The sequence below is a fragment of the Schistocerca americana genome, chromosome 5 (genome assembly GCF_021461395.2).
Source record: "Schistocerca americana isolate TAMUIC-IGC-003095 chromosome 5, iqSchAmer2.1, whole genome shotgun sequence".
NCBI classification, from domain to species: domain Eukaryota; kingdom Metazoa; phylum Arthropoda; class Insecta; order Orthoptera; family Acrididae; genus Schistocerca; species Schistocerca americana.
The window spans coordinates 417,814,818-417,834,926 of NC_060123.1; the positions used below are offsets into that span (position 1 = coordinate 417,814,818).

The window sequence follows — 20,109 nt, forward strand, 5'->3', positions numbered from 1 at the left end:
TGTGGTGGGGCTCTTATGTACCCATTTGGCTGAACCCCCTGACAAAACAGGGATCACACTGCTAGCACCTGAGCTATCATCATCTTGTGTATGTCTAGGAGTGCTTGCTTATCTTTTTGGACTCCCGATAATGACCACTGTGCCAGGCAGCCCTTGTTGTAGCTGGGTGAGCCCCTGATCAGAGCGGATTCTACCAGGGCAGATGCTCTCCACATGAAGGGTGGTAAACTCCACATTTTGGTCGCTCTTCTGTGATCATCTCTTCAGATAGAAATGGTTCTCTCTGTGCTCCTACTTTTGCTTCTTTGGGCTTCTTGTCCCTGGCCACTCCCTAGGAGGAGGGCTAGGCCTGCTGGCTTGTTGCTATACTCTTTCCCCGTTATTTTTTTTTTTTTTTCTTCCATGATAGACAAGGAAACTTTTGCTGCTACCAAACCACCCTTTTTCTTGTAGAACACAATCTCTTAGTAAGTTGTGATCTCATCTCCTGCTGATAGAAACCTCTTCTGCCAGTCAGTTGGCTTCTCTTTGTGTTTGTGAGTGCTTAAGAGATGTCCCCATGAACATTACTCCTCACCAGTCCTTAAGTATGTCCCAGGGTATTATTTTCCACAGGGTCATCCATCAACAGTCTGATAAGGAACTCTGGACTAATCTGGAATAGAGCAGCAGTCCTTTCATTTGGCAAGTCCAGAGAGGTCCTAAGGACAATCTTGTTGATACTGACACTTTCATCGTGGCTGTTGAGGGGGTTCCCTTCTGGAAAAAGGCAAAGTTATGGTTTACCATTGCAAAATGGAGCCCTATATCCCATCTTCCATGCACTGTTTCTGGTGTTTTAGCTTCGGTCATGTGTCTTAACAAAGTGAGGCAACTCGTATTTTCGGCGACTGCGACCACCATCTCTATGTGAGCAGTCCTTGCACCCCACTGCCCGCAAGTGTGACCTGTGCGAGCCCACATTTTCCTTGCTCGTTGGTTTGCCCAATCTATAAAATTCAAAATTCTTGACCCCCTATCCTAATCAAAAGCCCAACAGAAATTTGATTGTCTCCACATCTATCTTTGGTTCTGTTGTGTCCTTTCCTCATCCTCCTGCCTTATTTCCATTCTGACCCCCCCTTCCCTTTCCGCATCCTTGGCAATTGCTGTTCCCATCCTTCACGGAGCCACTCCTTCTCCTTTGCTGGAGAAGAAAGCCTCTTCTGTAGCACCTGCTGGGGATGGAACTCTCTCTAGGAACTTTCCTTCCTGTCATCTTGCTCTCTATCTGACCTCACTTCCTCTCACCCTTCTGAGGAGGAGGAGGAGGAGAAGAAGAAGAAGAAGAAGAAGAAGGTGTGTAAGTATCGGGACAAGGCTCCCTCAGTATCTCTGGTGATGTTGCCCCCTCCCTCTCAGTCAAGGTCCGATCTTACATCATTCCATACTTATGAGTGACAGTGATCAATTGTGGCCCATTCAGCATCCATCTTGGCTCTTGTACTATTCTCCTTCAATGGAACTGTAATGGTTACTGTCATCACCCGGAATTGCAGTCTCTTCGTTCTCTCTACTCTGAAGCTTATGCTATATTACAGGAATCTCATTTCATGGATACTCATTTGCCAACTCTTCGTGGTTTCTGAGCCTACTGCCAGAACTGGACCAGTCCTCTGTGAGCCTACAGTGATGTTTGTTCATTGGTCTGCATGGACATTGTTGGTTCCTAGGTTTCTCTTCAAACCGCACTGGACGCAGTGGCCGTTTGGACCCATTTAGACTCTGCAGTAACAAAATGCAATCTTTATCCCCCCCTCCTGACCAACCTCATATGCTTCCTCCTCTTCTTGCCATCCTTCGCCAGCTCTCTCCTCCCTTCCTTCACCTTGGGGATTTTAATGCCCATAACCGTCTGAGGAGTGGTACTGTGACTACTGACTGGGGCAGAATTGTTGAAGACCTGCTGGCAGGGATTGACCTCTGCTTTCTCAACACTGGTGCTCCTACACAGTTTAGTGTGACACACAGCACTTTCTCGGGATTGATCTTTCCATCTGTAGTCCTATATTCCTCCCCTCCATTCGGTGGAGAGTTCATGATGATTTGTGAGACAGCAATCTTCTTCTGATTGTCTTACCTTTCGATCAGCATCACTTAGCTGGACGCCATTCCAGATGGGCTTTTACTAATGCGAATTGGGTTGCCTTTTTCTTGACTTCCATGCCAACCGCTTCACCACACAATGGCATTTGTGATTCTGCACAGAGTTTGATTGACGTCATCCTTTCAGCAGTTCTTCAGTGAATCCCTCCTCCCCGGGATCTCCCTGACAGATGTCTGTCTCTTGGTGGACCTCCAAAAATGCTGCAGTTATTAAAGACTGCCATCGTGCACTCCAATGCTACAAAATGCATCTCTCGACCACTCCTAGCCTTTAAACAGCTTAATGTTCAGGCCAGTTATCTAATTAAAGGCTAGAAACAGATAAGTCTCTGCTATAGGCCTGCACACTCCCTCGTCACAATTACAGGCAAAGATCAGGTGCTTTTACGGCTGCCTGTATACAGGCATCTCAGGAATTCCCCTGAATGGTGTTATCCTCATCAGCTGGGACTCTCATCACTGAGCATTTTGCTCGGCATTTCCCTAGGCCTCATCACCAATCCACTGTCCACTCATGTTCCATCTTCTTAAACGCCATCAGAAGCAACTCCATTTATATTTTGTTCTCCATCACCTGGAGCCTTATAATGTCCCATTTAGCAAGTGGGAATTCACTAGCACCCATGCTCTCTGCCACGACACAGCTCCTAGACTTGGCCGGTTGCACAACCAAATGTCTCAGCATTTTTCAGCAGTTAGCCAGCATCATATACTTCCCCTTTTCCATCGCATTTGAAGAAGGCTGTCCCTATTGCAATTTTCGCCTCTTCAGATGGATAGCTGTCGTCCAATCAGTTTAACCAGTACCCTCTGCAAGTTACTTATTAGGTCTACAACTTTGCTTGTGCCGTTTTGCAATAGATGGCAGTAGCGGGAAGTGGGGAAAAGGTGGTCGGCCATAGGTGTAATACGCTAAGCTGAGGCATCTGTCAACATAATGCCATAAAAATATTAGTCGATTTGTGATTGCATCATAAGGTTATTCTCAATTAAGTACGTCAACTTACATTCCCATTTCTCACCATTTGCGGGAAGTTTTAATTTTCTGCTTTAACAGGAAGAAATCTGTGGCTGTGGCTCTTAAAATGCTGGGTAAGACCAATAGTGAGGGAACTTTTAGTGGAAGAACGTGCAGAGAATGTTTTCAAAGCCTTAAGAACGGTGCTTTTGATGTCGAAGACCGGCATGGCAGGGGAAGACAGAACGTTTTCGTAGCTACTGAAACAGACAGAGACAGTCGTAGGACATCATTATCGAAAGCAATCGATGCGTTCGAGCCCAGCACTGAAACACAAACAGCCAGAATACAGTGATAGACACGTAAAGATAATTTTGCAGCACATCAGTTCTTGATCCTATGTCGCAAAACCCGTCAAAATATACATGGAAATGTTGAAATGAGAAGTCCTATCCCTCCCACCGTATTTTCCATACATTGCTCTCTCTGACTACCACCTTTTTCGATCAGTAGCATACAGTCTGTCTGACTAGCACTTCTGATCATATGAACAAGTGTTAAATTGAATCGATTCATGGATCCCCACAAAAGACGCCCAGTTCTTCCTCCATGGGATTCGTATGCTATCCAGAAGATGGGAGAATGTAGTGGCCAGTGATGGGCAATACTATGAGTCATAATTTTTTTGTAATTTTTTCCACAATAAAGCCTCAAACATTGAGAAAAAACGGCGGAAGCAAAGTTGTAGACCTAGTACTTAAACATGTATTGTGAGTCGAGGGCTGTATTGGCTGCTTGTATCCTGGGACATTTGGCTTTGACTCAGTGTGGTTTTCGCCAAGTGCATTCAGCTATGGATAATTTAGTCCACCTGGAGTCTGCTATCGAACTGCTTTTGCCCAGCAACTCCACCTTATTTCAGTATTATTTGATCTGCATAAAGCTTGTGATACCACATCACACCATCACATCCCTATCGCCTTACATGAGTGGGGCCTCTGTGGCCCATTCTCAGTTTTTATCCAGAACTTTCTTACATGTAGCACTTTCCAGGTGCAGATTGGTGCGTCCCATAGCACCTTATATCTGCAAGATAATGGGGTTTCGCAGAGTTCTGTTTTGAGTGTCCCTCTCTTCTTAATGGGTATCAACAGTATGGTGGTGTCTGTAGGACCTACAGTGTCCCCCTCTTTGTATGGTGGTGATCTTTGCATTTATTTTTGTTCATCCGTGATGAGCGTTGCTGAATGCTGACTGCAGGGAACAATACAAAGAGTGCATTCTTGGGCTCTTACTCAAGGTTTCTAATTTTCGGCTAGCAAGACCTGCATTATGCATTTCTGTATTTCTGTGTCACTGTACAGTGTAGTCCCATCTGGATCTGTACTTTGATGGCCAGTCCCTCAACAGGGCGGACTCTTATCATGTTTTGGAACTAGTCTGATGCTTGGTTGACATGGCTCTCCCATCTTCATCAGCTAAAGCAAATATGTTGATAATACCTCAATGCTCTTAGATGCCTCAGCAATACCAACTGGTTCATGGACCACTCTAACCTACTATGGCTCTATGAAGCATTTGTCCCATCCCGTCTAGATTATGAGAGTCTCACTTATGGCTTGGCTGGACTCAATACACCATTGTGGGGTATGACTGGCAACTGGCACCTTTCAGGCCAGCCCCACGATCAGTATCCTAACAGAGGAAGATTCCACTGTTATGGATTCTGCGCCAACAACAGTTGATCGCTTACGCGTTCGCATCTGCTGCTCCCTGGAGCACCTGAACTACTGTCCCCTCTTGCCAGATATAGAGATCCAAAGGTTACTGGTCACACTGGTTTTTCTTACACTCACGTGGGATGTAATGAAACCCTTTTTGTTGCTGGATGACTACAGTATTTTCACTGCGGATTTGATAGACTTCCACATGCTCTTGAGCATATCTGCTCCTGCACCAATGAGTCGTTCCTCATCTGTAGCATGTCCTTGGGCAGCAAAAGCTCTTAACCAGTGTTGATCTCACCATCCCTTGGTCGTGACTATCCAGGATTCCCCTTTAGCCCTCAAACAATGTGGACACTCGATGGTCATTGTCCGGACCCCAGGTCACTTTAGGATATTGGGGAAAGAACACAGGCTGGCTAAATATGCTACTGGCAAGCCGCCTCTTGAGTTTGGTATTCCGGCATCGGACCTTCAATTGATATTACACCATCAAGTTCTAAGGTTTTGGAATATGGAATGGCCAAAAAAACTACGGGTGATAAAGGAGACCACAAATTTGTGGAGGTCCTACATGCAGGCCTCTCGTCTCCATCATTCTTTGTTGGCTCCGCATCGGCCATACTTGGCCAGCTTATAGTCATCTCCTCCTTTGCAAGAATTCACCCCAGTGCCATTGTGGTGCCCATTTGATGGCGGTCTTCTTGGTCTGTCCTAACCTAGCTGTCCAGCTGAACTGGTTTTACAGTTTATTTGTGAAGGGGGTTTTTATCACACTCTTAGAGGAAGGGTGCCTCAGCCTCGTCGGTCTGTTTTGGCAAGACTCCTTGTTGCCTCCTCTGCCACGACTGGACAATGGCTGTTTAGACTTGCAGTGGTCTGCCCCAGCTCTCGCCTAGCCATTCTTTTGCTCTTCTTCCCTTTCTTGTGTGTTCTTCTATTTTCCTGCATTTCTCTCACCCTGTCCATGTCGTTAGTATTTGCTGTGTATTGTTGGATGCGGTACCTCTTATAAGTGGCGGGGGTGTATGTTCCCCATCACACTTTCTTCCTTTGAGGGCCTCTGGCTGCTCCCAGGACAGTGCACCTCGCCCACCTTTTCTCCTTTCCCCTTGTGCACAAGGCCTTTCCTTGGTGTGTAGTTTTGTTGACTTGCTGTTCCATGTAGGAGGAACTGATTACCTTGTAGTTTGTTCCCTTTAATCCGTAAACCAACCAACCAACCAACCAACAAGTAGATGGGTAAGGTAAATGCAGCTAAATGATAACAAAAAAATTTAACCTGTGATCAGTATATTAACACAACTGTAAGCCTAAGTTCTTGGACTCAACCCTGTTGGCATTTTCTGTGGTGATATCAAGGCCCTCGATTGTCCAGATAATAAAACTGTACTAGGGAAATCAAAATAGTATAGGATGGTAAGCCTTCTCGTTGCATGGGTGGAGTGTGCCACAAGGTTCATTGCTGGGCCTGCTACTTTTCTTGGCTGTTCCTAGATTACATAAATGGTTTACCCAGACATTTGAGAAGTCTTCAAACACTGATCTGTGATCTTGATGCAAGTGTATTGAGAAATGGTCTTAACAAATCTATACCACGCATGGTCAGGAGAATAATGGGACAGTTGTAAAACTGGTTCACAGCCAACAGCTGAACCCTTAAGTTTACAAAAAGTCATGTTATGTAATTCCAAGTAAATCAAAATTACTTACAGGTACCAGAACTTGAGGTCAAAGGGCATACATTAGAAGGCTCCATTTGCAGAGTTTCTGAGGATTGTGACATTCCAGTACCATGAAATTTATCAAAAAGTAATAACATAACATCAGTACAATAAGCTGGTGTGTCCTGGGCAGCCAGTTTATTGGTTGCACCAGATTGAACCACACTGCCTTATTATTGGAGACTAATGAATTGTTTTACACATTTTTACCATGTTTAAGTTGCTCTCTGTAAGTGAAGAGGTGCATGAGATTTGATGTTGTGATCGTATTCTTTCTTACTGATAGGATAGTCAGCGACTGAAACAGATCGTAGTGTGTAAGTATTACAAGAAAGTGTCGCCTGACAAAAATGTCCAATCTCAGATGATCTATTGCTGTCATATAAATTCTGCAGTCCAGTGTTTTACTTCACATGGAGATTTTTTTATTTCAGACAATGCCTATTGAAACAGGAAAACAGTTTGCTTTGACTGCCCATCTTCTAACGTTTTGACGACTAAGAGTGTGTGAAGTGTATGTGCAAACTTCCCACTTCTCTTATACAAGTCGACTCACGTGGTGTACACAGTTGATCTTCTTCTCTGGATAGCCGGCTTCTGGAATCCCTATAAACTTCATCTCCGAAGAATGACGCTAGTTACAGGAACCTTAAAGACTCTCTCACTACTTGCGAATTAAGTAGGTACTCGAAGAATACTTTTCAACGACTATCAGTATATTTGAGCTTCATAAAGAACAAAATTCACACTTCGCACATTAGATTTCTTGTAAGTCACTAATATCGTCTCACATTAGAAACAGATTTAAGTACATTTAGGAAAGAGTTGGCTTAACAACCATAACTCTATTACAAACAAATCATAAAATACCTCATGCCTCCAGCAAGCTCAAGATGAGAGGTTCCCCCCCCCCCCCCCTCAATATCTCAATTGTTTTTGTTATTCATGACAATGATCACTGATATGATTAGCACAGAATAACCTAGAAGTTCCACGGTTCTTCCATATACTTTCGCTAGAATTTCCATGGATCACCTGACAAGTACTTGTCAGTGCCATTTTTCCACCACGTCTACCTGCTGCTCGCGACTGATTTCACACCTGCACACACAAACATGTGAGGTGCAGTAGATAGCATTCTAGCATCCCACTCTTAACATCTAAAATATCGTGTGTTCGAGACGGTAGAAAGTCGAGTAGTTATAGAATTTACGCAGAAATTCTCGGAACACTACAATCTGTGGGCATAGACTCCAGCTTATTGCTAAACTCCACGACATGACAGGCCAAGTCAGGCCAACTTAATCCCAAGAGATGATGCAGTGGCCATAAATCTCATTTCCAAGCAGTATTACCTCACCTTTCTGAATCCTATTGACTTGCACCCAGTTACGCTACATAGTATTATGAAGTCCTATTGACATGGGATCAGAAGTCTTGCTACACTAATGTGTAATCAGTCTGCTACATACCTATAACTGTTGCTGTGAAACAGTTAAGTTGCGGAGGACATAGGGCCAATCAGAAGGAAATGAAAGCATGTTAAATTGTTAGTAAATCATGACAGAAAATAGATTACATCACTGATCTTTGATTCCAGTGTACATGTAATTAATTCATTAGTTAGTTACATGTTCCATGGATCATTTTACATGACAAATCATAATTTTTTTGTTTTTAATATGTACTGATTGAGTTGGTAATTCTTACCCTACACCTTTTACACATTACAGATTACAATATAGTGTATATTCTATTAAAGGAATTGTTGAGAACAAACTTTTTCAGTTTGTTTTCAAATTTTGCTTTTCTGTCTGTCAGACATTTTATATCACTGGATAAGTGATCAAAAATTTTAGTTGGAGCATGGTGCCTCTGTTTTTGTGCTAAAGACAACCTTACTGTGGAGTAATGAATGTCATTTTTTCCTTCTGGTACTGTAATTATGATGTACATCATTGTTCCTTTTGAACAGTAGTGGATTATTTACAGTGAACTTCATGAGGGAATAAATATACTGTGAACCAGTAATCAGAATGCCCAACTTGTTAAACAGGTGCTACAAGATGATCGTGGATGAGTACCACATATTATTCTTACATCTGGTTTTAGAGCTATGAAGACTTCCTTTCTTAAAGATGAGTTACCCCCGAAAATTATTCCATATGACTTTATTGAATAAAGATATGTAAAATATGTCAACTTACTGATTTGTATTTCCTCAAGATATTTAGTGATTCTAAGTGCAAATGTAGCGGATTTAAGTTGCATTAGGAGTTCCAAAATGTGCTTTTTCTACTTCAGATTCTTATCAGTATGGACACCTACAAATTTTGAAGTTTCCACCCTATTTAATGTTTCCTCACTTTGTTACATTTATTATTGCTGTAGTGCCCCAAGATGTGCAGAACTGAATGTATTGTCTTTTTAAGATTGAGATGAGGCCATTCGCAGAAAACTAGTGGAGAATATTGTTTACCATTTCTTCTGTTTCTGTATGTATGCATGGTCTGGTTCTGCAGAATGAACTATTTCCGCTTATTGTATATTAGACGGAAGATCATTTACATATATGAGGAACGATAGTGGGCCTAATATTGAGCCTTGGGGAACCCCCATTTGTGATTTCTCCTTAGTCAGGATTGTGTCACCAGACTATATTGGTTGAATCACTAAGTACAACGTTCAGCACTCTTTTGGTTTGATATGATATCATCCATTTGTTGGTTGTACCATCAGTCCCATAAAACTTCAATTTCTGTAGAATACTGTGATTCACACAGGCAGGTGTTTTATGTAGTTCACAGAAAATACCAACAAGCACTATTTTCTTATTTAATTCTTGTAAAATTTGGTGAGCGAACATGTAAATGGCAGTCTCAATAGAGCAATTCTTCTGAAACCCAAACTGCGATTTGCTGAGAATATTGTTGTTGCTAAGGTGAGATACTTTTCTGAAATACAGCACCTTCTCAAAAATTTTGGAAAATTGTCAGTAGTGATACAGGTCAGTAGTTATTCACATCCCTCTTGTCACCTTTCTTAAAGAGGGGTTTAACAATGGCTTATTTCAATCTCTCTGGAAAAATGCCTTTGAGGTAGCGATGTATTACATATTTCGGACAAGACTGGGCTTATTATATGGGAACAAATCTTAAGTACTATGTTCAAAGCACTATCAAAACCAGTTGAGCTTTTATTTATGAGAGAATGTATGATTTTCTTAATTTCAGAAGAAGTTGGTGATACTTCCAAGTGACTGAATTTTTTGAGAGTTACTTTCTCAATATACTGTTGCAATTTTTCCCCTTGTTTGTGTCTATACTTTCTGTCTTATTTAAGAAATGATTATTAAATATATCTGCTACCTGTGACTCTTCATTTAAAGCCCTATGTATGAATAACATTGTGTGGTATCCGGTATGTACAGAGAGCAACATATGCTAAAATGTGAGGTGATGAATCCATGGTGCAAGACCAAATCTGATTTGTGGATGTGGTGACATATCAAAATGTTTGTCGTGGTTTTGAAACTTCTGTGCCTAAACTTAAACTGCGTACTTCTGAGAGCAGCAGGGCAAAGTGATTCACCAGATATCCAAGGGTACATTAAAAAATAGCAAGTTGCCAGCACGGCAAAAATATTGCAGATTTGAACATGTCAGAGTTATCGTTTAGGGGAAGAATATTATTTCAGTCCTGTTAGGTGAAAATAAGTTATAAAGGTTCTAGCAAATTGGTAACAGGAGCTTGGTTTGTAGTAATACAATAAAGATTTGCTGTGGACCATCTTTTTCCACCTTGAATTCAAACATTTAAACCTGGTCTTCTGTTTTCACCTTCTTGTCATTAAAAGTAAAATGCAGTGAGTTACTACATATCTGTATTTCATACTATTTTTCTATTAAAATATAATTGAAATTTTGTGTTTCTGTTCATATTGAAGCAAAAGAAATTGAAAAGTGAGTGTGTTTTAGTAATAATGATTGTAATATTCTATTTTGATATGAAAATAAGAAATCATAGGTTCATTTGAATCTTTTGTTATTTATTGCCAATTCACTTTTTTATCAACAAAAATAATCAATTTTTGAAAATATAATATAATTGGACAGTTAAAAAATCTACTCACCAAGCAGCAACAGGAGAACACACACAAAAAAGGTTCAGTTTGCAAGCTTTCGGAGCAAGTGGCTCCTTCTCGTGGCAGAAGGGTTGAAGGGGATGGAAGAGGTCCAGTCCTTTTCCTTCACCCCTCTTCCATCCTACTTCAACCCTTCTGCTAGGAGGAGGAGCCACTGGCTCTGAAAGCTTGCAAACTATAATACGAGGGTGATTTGGTGAAATCACCACGACAGGTCAGCCCGAGTGCACTGATTCGTTCACATGATATTCATTGGACTGTTACCTGTAAATATGTGCCATGTCAGTGCTCTTGGAAGAGAGCTGTTATGGTGATGTGGCTTTGTAGTTGTTCCTGCTTAGTGATTTGCGAAGATGGAAAAAATAGAGATTCAGGCAGTGATTAAGTACTTCATAAAGAAATGTATGAAAGCAAAGAACATTCATGCCTATTTCAAGAATACACTGGGAGACTCTGTTCCTTCACATTCAACTGTTGCCAAGTGGACGAATTAATTTAAATTTGGTCAGGAGAGCTTAGATGATGATCTGCGCAGTTGGCGGCCAAGATGTGTCACTACTCCAGAAATCATTGCGAAAGTGCACAAAATCGTCATGAAGGATCACAGATTGAAAGAGCGTGAAATTGCTCACACTTGCCAGATGTCATCTGAAAGGGTATATGACATTTTAACTGAAGAATTAGAAATGAAAAAATTGTCGGCAAGATGGGTGCTGCGACTCTTGACACTGGATCAAAAACGCATGAGAATGGACATATCACAACAGTTTTTGGCCCATTTTAGGAGAAACGAATAAGATTTTTTGAGCCAGTTTATGACCACAAGTGAAACTTGGTTGCACTACTATCATCGGCGGCGGCGGGTAATACTAGTATCAGAGTTTTCATTTCTTTCCTGAGATTTCCTTTGTCATGGTTCAGGTGTGAAAATGTCTTTGATGGCTTAGTAGTCCAATCCTGGCATGGAACAAGCGACCACAGAAATTACAAATGTTGGAAGGTGGAGAACGTGGCTGGGCCTGGAGAAGTTCACGTCTCTGGTGTTTGTCATTTTCCAGTCTTCGACGTTCCCACTCAAAGTTCTGAAGAGCATTTGAGGTAGTTGAGCGCCAGAGACTGCGATCTTCTTTTAAGGTGGACCAGTTTCTTATACTGATCCTTATAGCTTTGAAGAGGGGCACCTCGCGGCCTTTTACCTGTGCTCGCTTCACTGTACAGCATTTGATTTGGAAGTCTGTTATCTCTCATCCACTGGACATGCCCAACCCGTCTTAGTTGGTGCCCAATAATGAGAGCTTCTAAACAATTCATTTTCGCTTTCTCAAGAACGGTGGTATTTGATATAATGTCATCCCATTTCGTGTTCATGATGTATCTTAGCTTCTGTTGGTTGAAGCGTTCTAGTTTCTTCAGATCATGGTGATATAATGTTCAGGTTTCGCAACCATAGAGCAGTGTTGAGATGACAACAGCTTTATACACCATCAATTTGGTGTATAGTGTTAGGTCTTTATTCAGGAAGACACGTGTTCTGAGACGACCAAATGCTACATGAGCAGCACGTATTCTGTTCTCCACGTCTTTTTCAGATGAGCAATTAGATGACAATATGCTTCCTAGATACAGGAAATTGTCCACTTGTTCCAAGGGTGCATCAGAAATGGATATGCTGAAATCAGGAAGGGAAGAGCCGAGAGCTTGTGCAAGCACCTTTGTCTTTTGAATATTGATGGAAAGACCAAATCGTTTGTATGCCTTGCTGAAACAATTAAATAATCCTCCATCGAACTTGTACTTTGGTTCTACCCCAGCGTTGTTCACTGATGTCTCATAAGGCATAGCTGACAGGTACAAGACAAATAATGTTGGTGCAAGAACACATCCTTGTTTTAGCCCACTCCTTATTGGGAATTCATTAGATGTTTCATTCTGGCAGATGACCTGTCCACTCATGTCATCATGGAGAGCTTTAACCAAGTCAACAAAATGTTCAGGGCAGCCGAAACATTTTAAGACCATCCACATGGCTTCTCTGGGAACTGTATCAAAGGCCTTTTCTAGGTCATAAAAACTAATAGTAAAGGATTTTGTTGTTCTCTGCACTTCTCCTGCAGTTGTCGTGCACAGAAAATCATGACAATCGTCCCTCTTGAAGGGCTAAACCCGCATTGAGGTTCAGGAAGCACAGTCTCTGAAAGTGTCACACTGGAACCAGGCTGGGAATCTACACCCAGAAAGTAACTCCTTATACTGCGGATGAAAACCAAAGAAGAATGAAATAAAACAATAAAGTGGTAGCCAAGATCGCAGGAATTCTTTTTATTCCAGGATTACCAGTTTCGGCGGAACTAAAGCTGCCTTCATCGGAGCTTGTGCTTGTATGTGATGGAGACACTTAACATTTATAATGTCGTCTCTCTTAGACGCCTATGCGCTACTCACGACAATTTTGTAAGGCTTGCGTGTTATAGGCAACCATTAATATCACCATTGTTTGCCTTGATGTTGTAACCTGTATGTGTCCTAAGATCCGATGATGGCGGCTTTAGTTTTGCCGAAACCGGTAATCATGGAATAAAAAGAATTCCTATGATCTTGGCTACCAGTTTATTGTTTTACAAGCATCTATATGGCCCCCACATGAGCACAAAGAAGAATGAAATATAATGACCATAGGAACGTGGAATGTCAGGACCCTCCTGGACGTGAACAGTGACAGGCCAGAGAGAACCGCTCTTATCAGCCATGAACTAGCTAGGTTAAATATAGATTTAGCTGCCTTGAGTGAGACTATACTATCAGGTGAAGGACGCATAAGTGAGGCAAGTGCACTACTATACCCCAAGAGACAAAACAACAGTCAAAGCAGTGGAAACATGCTGAATCTCTGCCACCATAGAAAGCAAAGACAGTTCCTTTGGCGAGGGTGGTCATGGTATCAGTGTTCTGGGATGCGAAGGGGATTCTGTTTGTAGGTTATCTCCCCACTGGGCAGACAGTTACTGGAGAATACTATGCTAACCTCCTACACAAATTGCAACAAAAGATATGTGAAAAAAGGCAAGGTTTAGCAAGGAAGAAAGTCATCTTCCATCAAGCAATGTGTGCCTGCACACATATGCTGTCACCATGGCAAAATTACATGAACTTAGATATGAATTGTTGCCACACCTGCCTTATTCACCTGATATGGCTCCGTCAGACGTCCATCTCTTCCCAAAACTGAAAATTTATCTTGGTGGACGAAGATTCACTTCAAACGGAGAATTGATAGCTGGAGTTGAGACTATTTTGCAGGCCTGGAGGAAACTCATTTTCAAGATAGGATCAAAGCACTGGAAACAGCATTGGACCAAGTGCATGAATCTGCAGGGAGACTACATTGAAAAATAAAAAAAACTTTCAGTGATGTAAGTAATTTTTTTCTATTCCGTTGCGAGAACTTTTCACAAACCACCCTCGTACCTTTTATAGGTGTGTATTCCTGCTGCTATTTACTTGCTTGTTTTCTGTTTTTATACGTGTCCCTTATTTACTGTAGTTGTTTGTCTTCTATTATATTACCTGTCAAGACACGTATCATTTGTTGGTCTTATCCACCATTATTCAACAACAGGCCCAGTCCCAATTTTTGTCAGTTTTCATATGTTCCCTGCCTATTTTTGCACATCTTTATGCCCTCTATTTAAAAAATTTCAGTCTGTCAGGGAGGAGGGTAACTATATCATGAACCAGAACTCCACCAACGAACTTTCAGAGTTTGTTCGGAAATATTTTTTGAATACTTTGGGATGAGGGACCCACAGACTCTGCCACCTCATTACAGTTATTGCAATTTGTTTAGTTTCTTGATCCAGTGGCTTCCTATCTGTACTGCACTGGAAATAGTGCACAACAATGCAAATGTCGACAGTATGCTGCACTGTGTTTATTGTTTCCATTTGCTCACATTACCTGCTGTTGACCAACAGTAATGCCCTCCTTACTCTGTTTCCCTCAAGTTTATATTCAGTACTGCTCAGTTCTGTCTAGAGGTTTTCTTTCTTTCTTTCTTTCTTTCTTTCTTCGTTCTCTCTCTCTCTCTCTCTCTCTCTCTTTTGCATTGTGCGTTATACGCAGCAGTAATATGGATAGGTTTACTGATGAAGAGTTGGTGACATGCAGCTCATGTAGGGCTCCACTGAAAGCAATTGAAGAGCAGAATGGCAACATTATTGCTGAGCTGTTCCTACAATGATGGCAATCGTGTCACAGTACTTTTACTTCTGTACATAGGATCCTACAAGAAACTGGATCCTTGCATGCTAGAACACCAGTATTAAAAATAATGTGTTACAAGTGATCAGTGAGAATTCTTCCTGTAGTGGTTGCCACTTTGCACAGCCTCTGTTTTGAGAGACTTTTGTGAACAGCAATTACACTCATATCCTTCACAGAAGGTGCAATCATTGCCACCAGCGGACTTCCCATTTCGAATGATGTTTGCAAATTGTTTCCTGTCAGTGTACAGAAAACCCCAATTTTCCTGCTTTTATGTTGTTTAAATGAGGCTATGTTTACAAGAGAGGGCACATTCAGCAGTAGGAATAGCCATGTGTGGGATGACACAGATCCACACACAGTGCTATGTCAATCCTGTTAACAGTTGTTTGCTGTATATGTGTGGGTGTTGTAAATGATTTTTGTAAAAGGATCTTATCTTACCTATTTCAAACGAAAACCAACCACCAGCCAAAACGGGACTTTAGGATGGTTCCATTCAAAAATAATCACCACATGCATTTAGGCATGTATCCCACGAGACAAGATGGACGATTCCTGTTTGGGGAACACGATTGTCAGCTGACAGATCCATAACTGCGTCCACTCCTGCTCTTCCTCATCTGACAGGAACCGACATCCATTCTTGCCATTCTTCAGGTTGCCAAAGATGTGAAAATCACGTGATGAAAGATCAAGGCTGTTGCAGGCCAGCTAAATTGTTGAATTATAGCCTGTGTCTGATTGGCAGTGTGGAGGGTTGGGGGGGGTTTAACAGTTACTGTGATGTGTCTTCATAGTGCTGCACGTTGATTATGGTTTCACACTCAAGGAATCACTGAACAGAGGGCCCCTGCAGTCAAAGGTAGTGGTCATCATGGCATTATGTGGCGCCACCATTTCAATCCTGAGGTCAAATGACAAAGCCAACAGTGGAAACATTCTGCAACTGCCCAGTCAAAGAAATCCAAAGCTGTTCATAAAAGTTCCAGTAAGGTCATAACGCTCATCTTCTTTGACTGCAGGGCCCCTCTGCTCATCGACTTCCTTGAGTGTGGAGCAACAATCAATGTACAATGTTATAAAGACACTTTTCACAAACAGTGACGCACCAGAAAGTCAGAATGTCCAGGAATGGTGTGGACTGAGATCTTCTTGTGTGATAAGCCCCGGCCCCACACTGCCAGTTGGAGATAGGCTATGCTTCAGCAATTTGGTCGGGAAACATTGCAACGTCCTCAATACATTCCGGGTATTTCACTGTGTTGTTTTCACATGAAGAAAGACATGCAAGGAGTTCAATTTCAGTCAGACAGGGAAGTGCAAGTGTGGGTGCAGTTGTGGATCCATCTGCATCCAAGTGTGTGAAACAGGAATTGATCATCTTGTCTCCCAGTGGGATAAATGTCTTAACACATTTGGCAATTACTTTCGAATGGAACCATTCCATGATTTCATTGTGGCAGGTTGCTAGTCCCTTATACTTCCTGTCGCACTAAACCAAGTTGTTCCTAGATGATGTCCCCACTGGACTTCGGCACACTTTGCACTTGATGTTAGGAACCTCTTTGAACTGCAATTTGGATGACAGTAGATTGGTTGCTTTGTGTCCTTTTCCATGACCAGCTCAGTGACCAGACATGGTACCATTGGGCTACTTCTTCTGGGTGCATGTAAAGAGCTTAGTTTAAAAAACTCTGGTCAGTACATGTAAGGATATGGTTACTAGTATTATTGCAGCTGTGGAAGCAGTATGCCAAACTCGTGGAAGTATTTAGCTTGTAAGACAATCAATGGTGCATCACTGTACGCTAAGTTGTGACCATCATAGTCGACAATTTGAACAATACCTGTTAGTTCTGCATTTGGTACATGCTGTACTGTACACTGACAGAACGGATTGAACATATGGTGATAAAAGTGTATGTGTTTCATCTGAGAGTTTTGCATTTCTTTGTGTTGTTTCGCATTACGTTGTGTTTTGTATATTTTGGTTATTGCATATTACAGGCTTCTTTACTGTTGCAAAGGTATTTTCATAGAAGCGAGGGTGACTGCAGTAACAGACTAAATAATTCCATTATTTCTCTTACTAGCTGTCAGAGACAATTGGTCCCTTATACCAAAGTACTCAGAAGTTATTCTGAACAACTTCTTGAAAGTTTGTCGGTTCACAGTTGTATTTAATCATACTATATCATTAGTACAGTACATTGTTTTACTTTCCATGTACACGTCAATTGACAGGTTATTGTTACTCTAACAGTGTAATGGTGTGGTAATTTCAGGTGAAGCAACAACTTCCATATAAACTGGCCACTAAGCTGGGTGGTAGCAGCAGTGGCACTGGCAACAGTAGTAGTAGCAGCAGTTCCAGTTCTTCCGTTGTGCAACAAATTCTGCCTTACAAACTGAGCCAAGGGCAGTCACCGACGTCTTCCGCAACAGAAAGCACTAGTGGTAGGAGAGGTTCAGGATATCGCCGCTTGGGCTCTGGCAGCTTCAGTCCCCCCTCGAGAACTGCAGCAGCAGATGAGACTGCAGCGCCATCACCACATAGCCATGTGCGCACCGGCAGTAGTCCTGCTTCTATGCAGAGTGAGCTACCATCTCCACCACCTGTCGAAAGTGGGATGTCTCGGAGATCTGCAGGAGGACTGGATCGCACTCACAATCACCCTGTAAACAGAGTTGGAAGCCCCGGTCCTGAGTCTGCACCACAGCCTGCGTCGAGCCGACGGTCTGCCGACGAAGAAGTTATATACTTCTGACAAGGAGATACACACACGTGACATCATTCACGTGTCTGGGACAAGTTGAAGTCACTTCTTCGAGCTGTTGGTTGTGTTAGTGGTTGTTTACCGTTTACACTCGGTGATGCTTGAGCTAATGCTAAAGAGAAGCAGTCTCTGGTAAAGCTGGTGATTTCCTTGAAGGATCAGCTAATTTGCAATTGACACCTGTAGAAATAAACCATGTATATTATCTGAGGGAAATCTTAATGTTCCTGAGAGATACTAGCAAGGAAAGGCCACCTTAGCAAAAGATCGTGATTGTCATTCCAAGATATTAAAAGTTATAGAGCTTTGGTTCTATATTTTTATAGAGACTAGATGTCATTGTTTCACTTGCCAGTTCATTGTCCAGATGCACTGTAGTGTAGCCAAAAGACAGACAGTGCATTTGTTACCAAAGCACTCGGGTACTGTGGAAGGATTGCCTCATTTGCAGATGTATAATGTTTATGTCCCTTTGAAATAAGTGGTTAGTAATTATGTTACATAACAATGCAACATGTAAATAAACCTTAGTAATTTCAGATGACGCTACTTACTTTCAAAGCCTGATACTACTCAAATAAGCAAGTTTCATACAGTTGAAATGTCTTTGCGATTGTATATATGGACATAATATGTCAGCCACTACACACAAAGCAGAACATAAGTAAGGCATTTAAATATATCTGTAATGTATAGTCATTTGTTTAGTGGTTAAACATAGCCATCAGCTGTTCTCTGCAATTGGAAATCAATTCCTCCCACGATATATAAACTGTTCTCCTTCTCTTTTAATAATTTTTTCATCTGTTTTTGAGTGAGCAGGCACAAAAATGAAACTTACCTTGCTACAATATCTTTTATTACACTCTAAAAATTTAGTTTTTTTCTTTTTTTGGGGGGGGGGGGGGTGGGGGGGGGTGCATGACATCATCTTGCTTACGTATACTGTTGACATTTGGAATAATTCTGGTCTGGGCAAAGTGACGTAAATTTATTCATTGATAACTTTTTTTTACAAGAAAAGAATTCAAGTACTTTGTTGCATTCAGGATGTTGCTTGTGCTTTTTTTGAATGTCCTAAAAAATTTAACAACCAGGTCAAATATCTCATAACTATATGACAGTGCCTCATCATGACGTGTATTATTCTTATCTGGTGTGCATTTTCTTTTGCCCAACATCTTTTGACCATGAATGATTAAGTTGGTTGGCTTTGTTAACATTATTGATATATTAATCATGGTTTCCTATTAGCATGAGTTGTTACCAATCCTCCTTTCATCCTCATTTCTCACACCAGAGATTTCTAGAAGCCCGTTGCTGACTTTAAAAATAATGGGACCAGGGCTTTAACACAGAGCTTTGCCTTCAGCAGGGAACAGTCAACCAACTAATTCAACTGAGTTTCAACCACAGCTGCCCAGCTCATAGCTTCATCCTCCATGGCCTTTTCTCCTGCACTTCCCAGTTCCATGCAGCATTGCCCATGGGAGGCAAAGAACAGTATTCAAGCCTTGCTCTGGAGACATTATTAATGCATCAGAAAGTTTAATCACATGGAATGCTTTGATAGAGAATTGAAATTTCATTTCGATTCTAATACATTTTTGTAAAGTTAATGTAATAGTGTTCTCTAAAAATTCCTTTGTCAGTGCATTTAAATATTGCAGAGTGTATACTTCGTTATCTCAGTGCACGAAGATATATACTTAAGTTTTCCTTGTAGTTTTATCTTACCATTTCCCATTGTTATTACAAAATTTGCACCAGTGAAATTAAATTTCTTAGGTTATTACCTGGCATTTGTGAACTCCATGATTAAGTACAAAAATTTTAGTGGTTCTTGTGTCATGATCAACATATTAAAAAATCATGTAGACTCACGAATATGGTTGGTGCAGTTTCAGATCATTCTTTTATGTGTCTCAGTTCAGATATTGACTTTATGACAGTACCTTTATTGTTTGTTTTGGTGAAAATTAGCTTACCACAAAATAGTTGTGAACATTAGCTTCTGATGTAAGAATGTTAAATCTTGAAAACTTACCTACTCAAATGAGATTACACTGCCCATGTTTTCTTAGCTTTGTACTGATACTAGTCATAGGTTTGTTATCTCATTTAATTTCAGGACACACATCCACTTGGCTATCATGTTTTTATTATTGCGACATAATGTCTGTCTATTCAAAATACACCAACATTTCACATACAGAACAATGTTTTTGTTATCTTCTTGTACAGTGCAAACTTTCTTTGACTGTCACAATCTACTTTACTGAACTATCTTTTTTTAATTGTATGACAATATAATTATGTTCCAAAGTGGAACAGTCAGGTTAAATACTTCATAACTATGTGACAATGCCTCAGA

The 20,109-nt window shown here is 41.2% G+C and overlaps 1 protein-coding gene across 1 annotated transcript in view; it reads left to right on the top strand.

The window, feature by feature from the left end:
* Nucleotides 1-18,544, top strand: part of LOC124615354 (rho guanine nucleotide exchange factor 18) — a 591,378-nt gene extending 572,834 nt beyond the window's left edge. The window contains exon 29 of the mRNA XM_047143164.1: nucleotides 17,244-18,544. Coding sequence (XP_046999120.1) covers nucleotides 17,244-17,726 — 483 coding nt within the window. The 3' untranslated portion in view covers nucleotides 17,727-18,544. The remainder of the gene's footprint in view (nucleotides 1-17,243) is intronic.
* The last annotated feature ends 1,565 nt before the right edge of the window (nucleotides 18,545-20,109 follow it).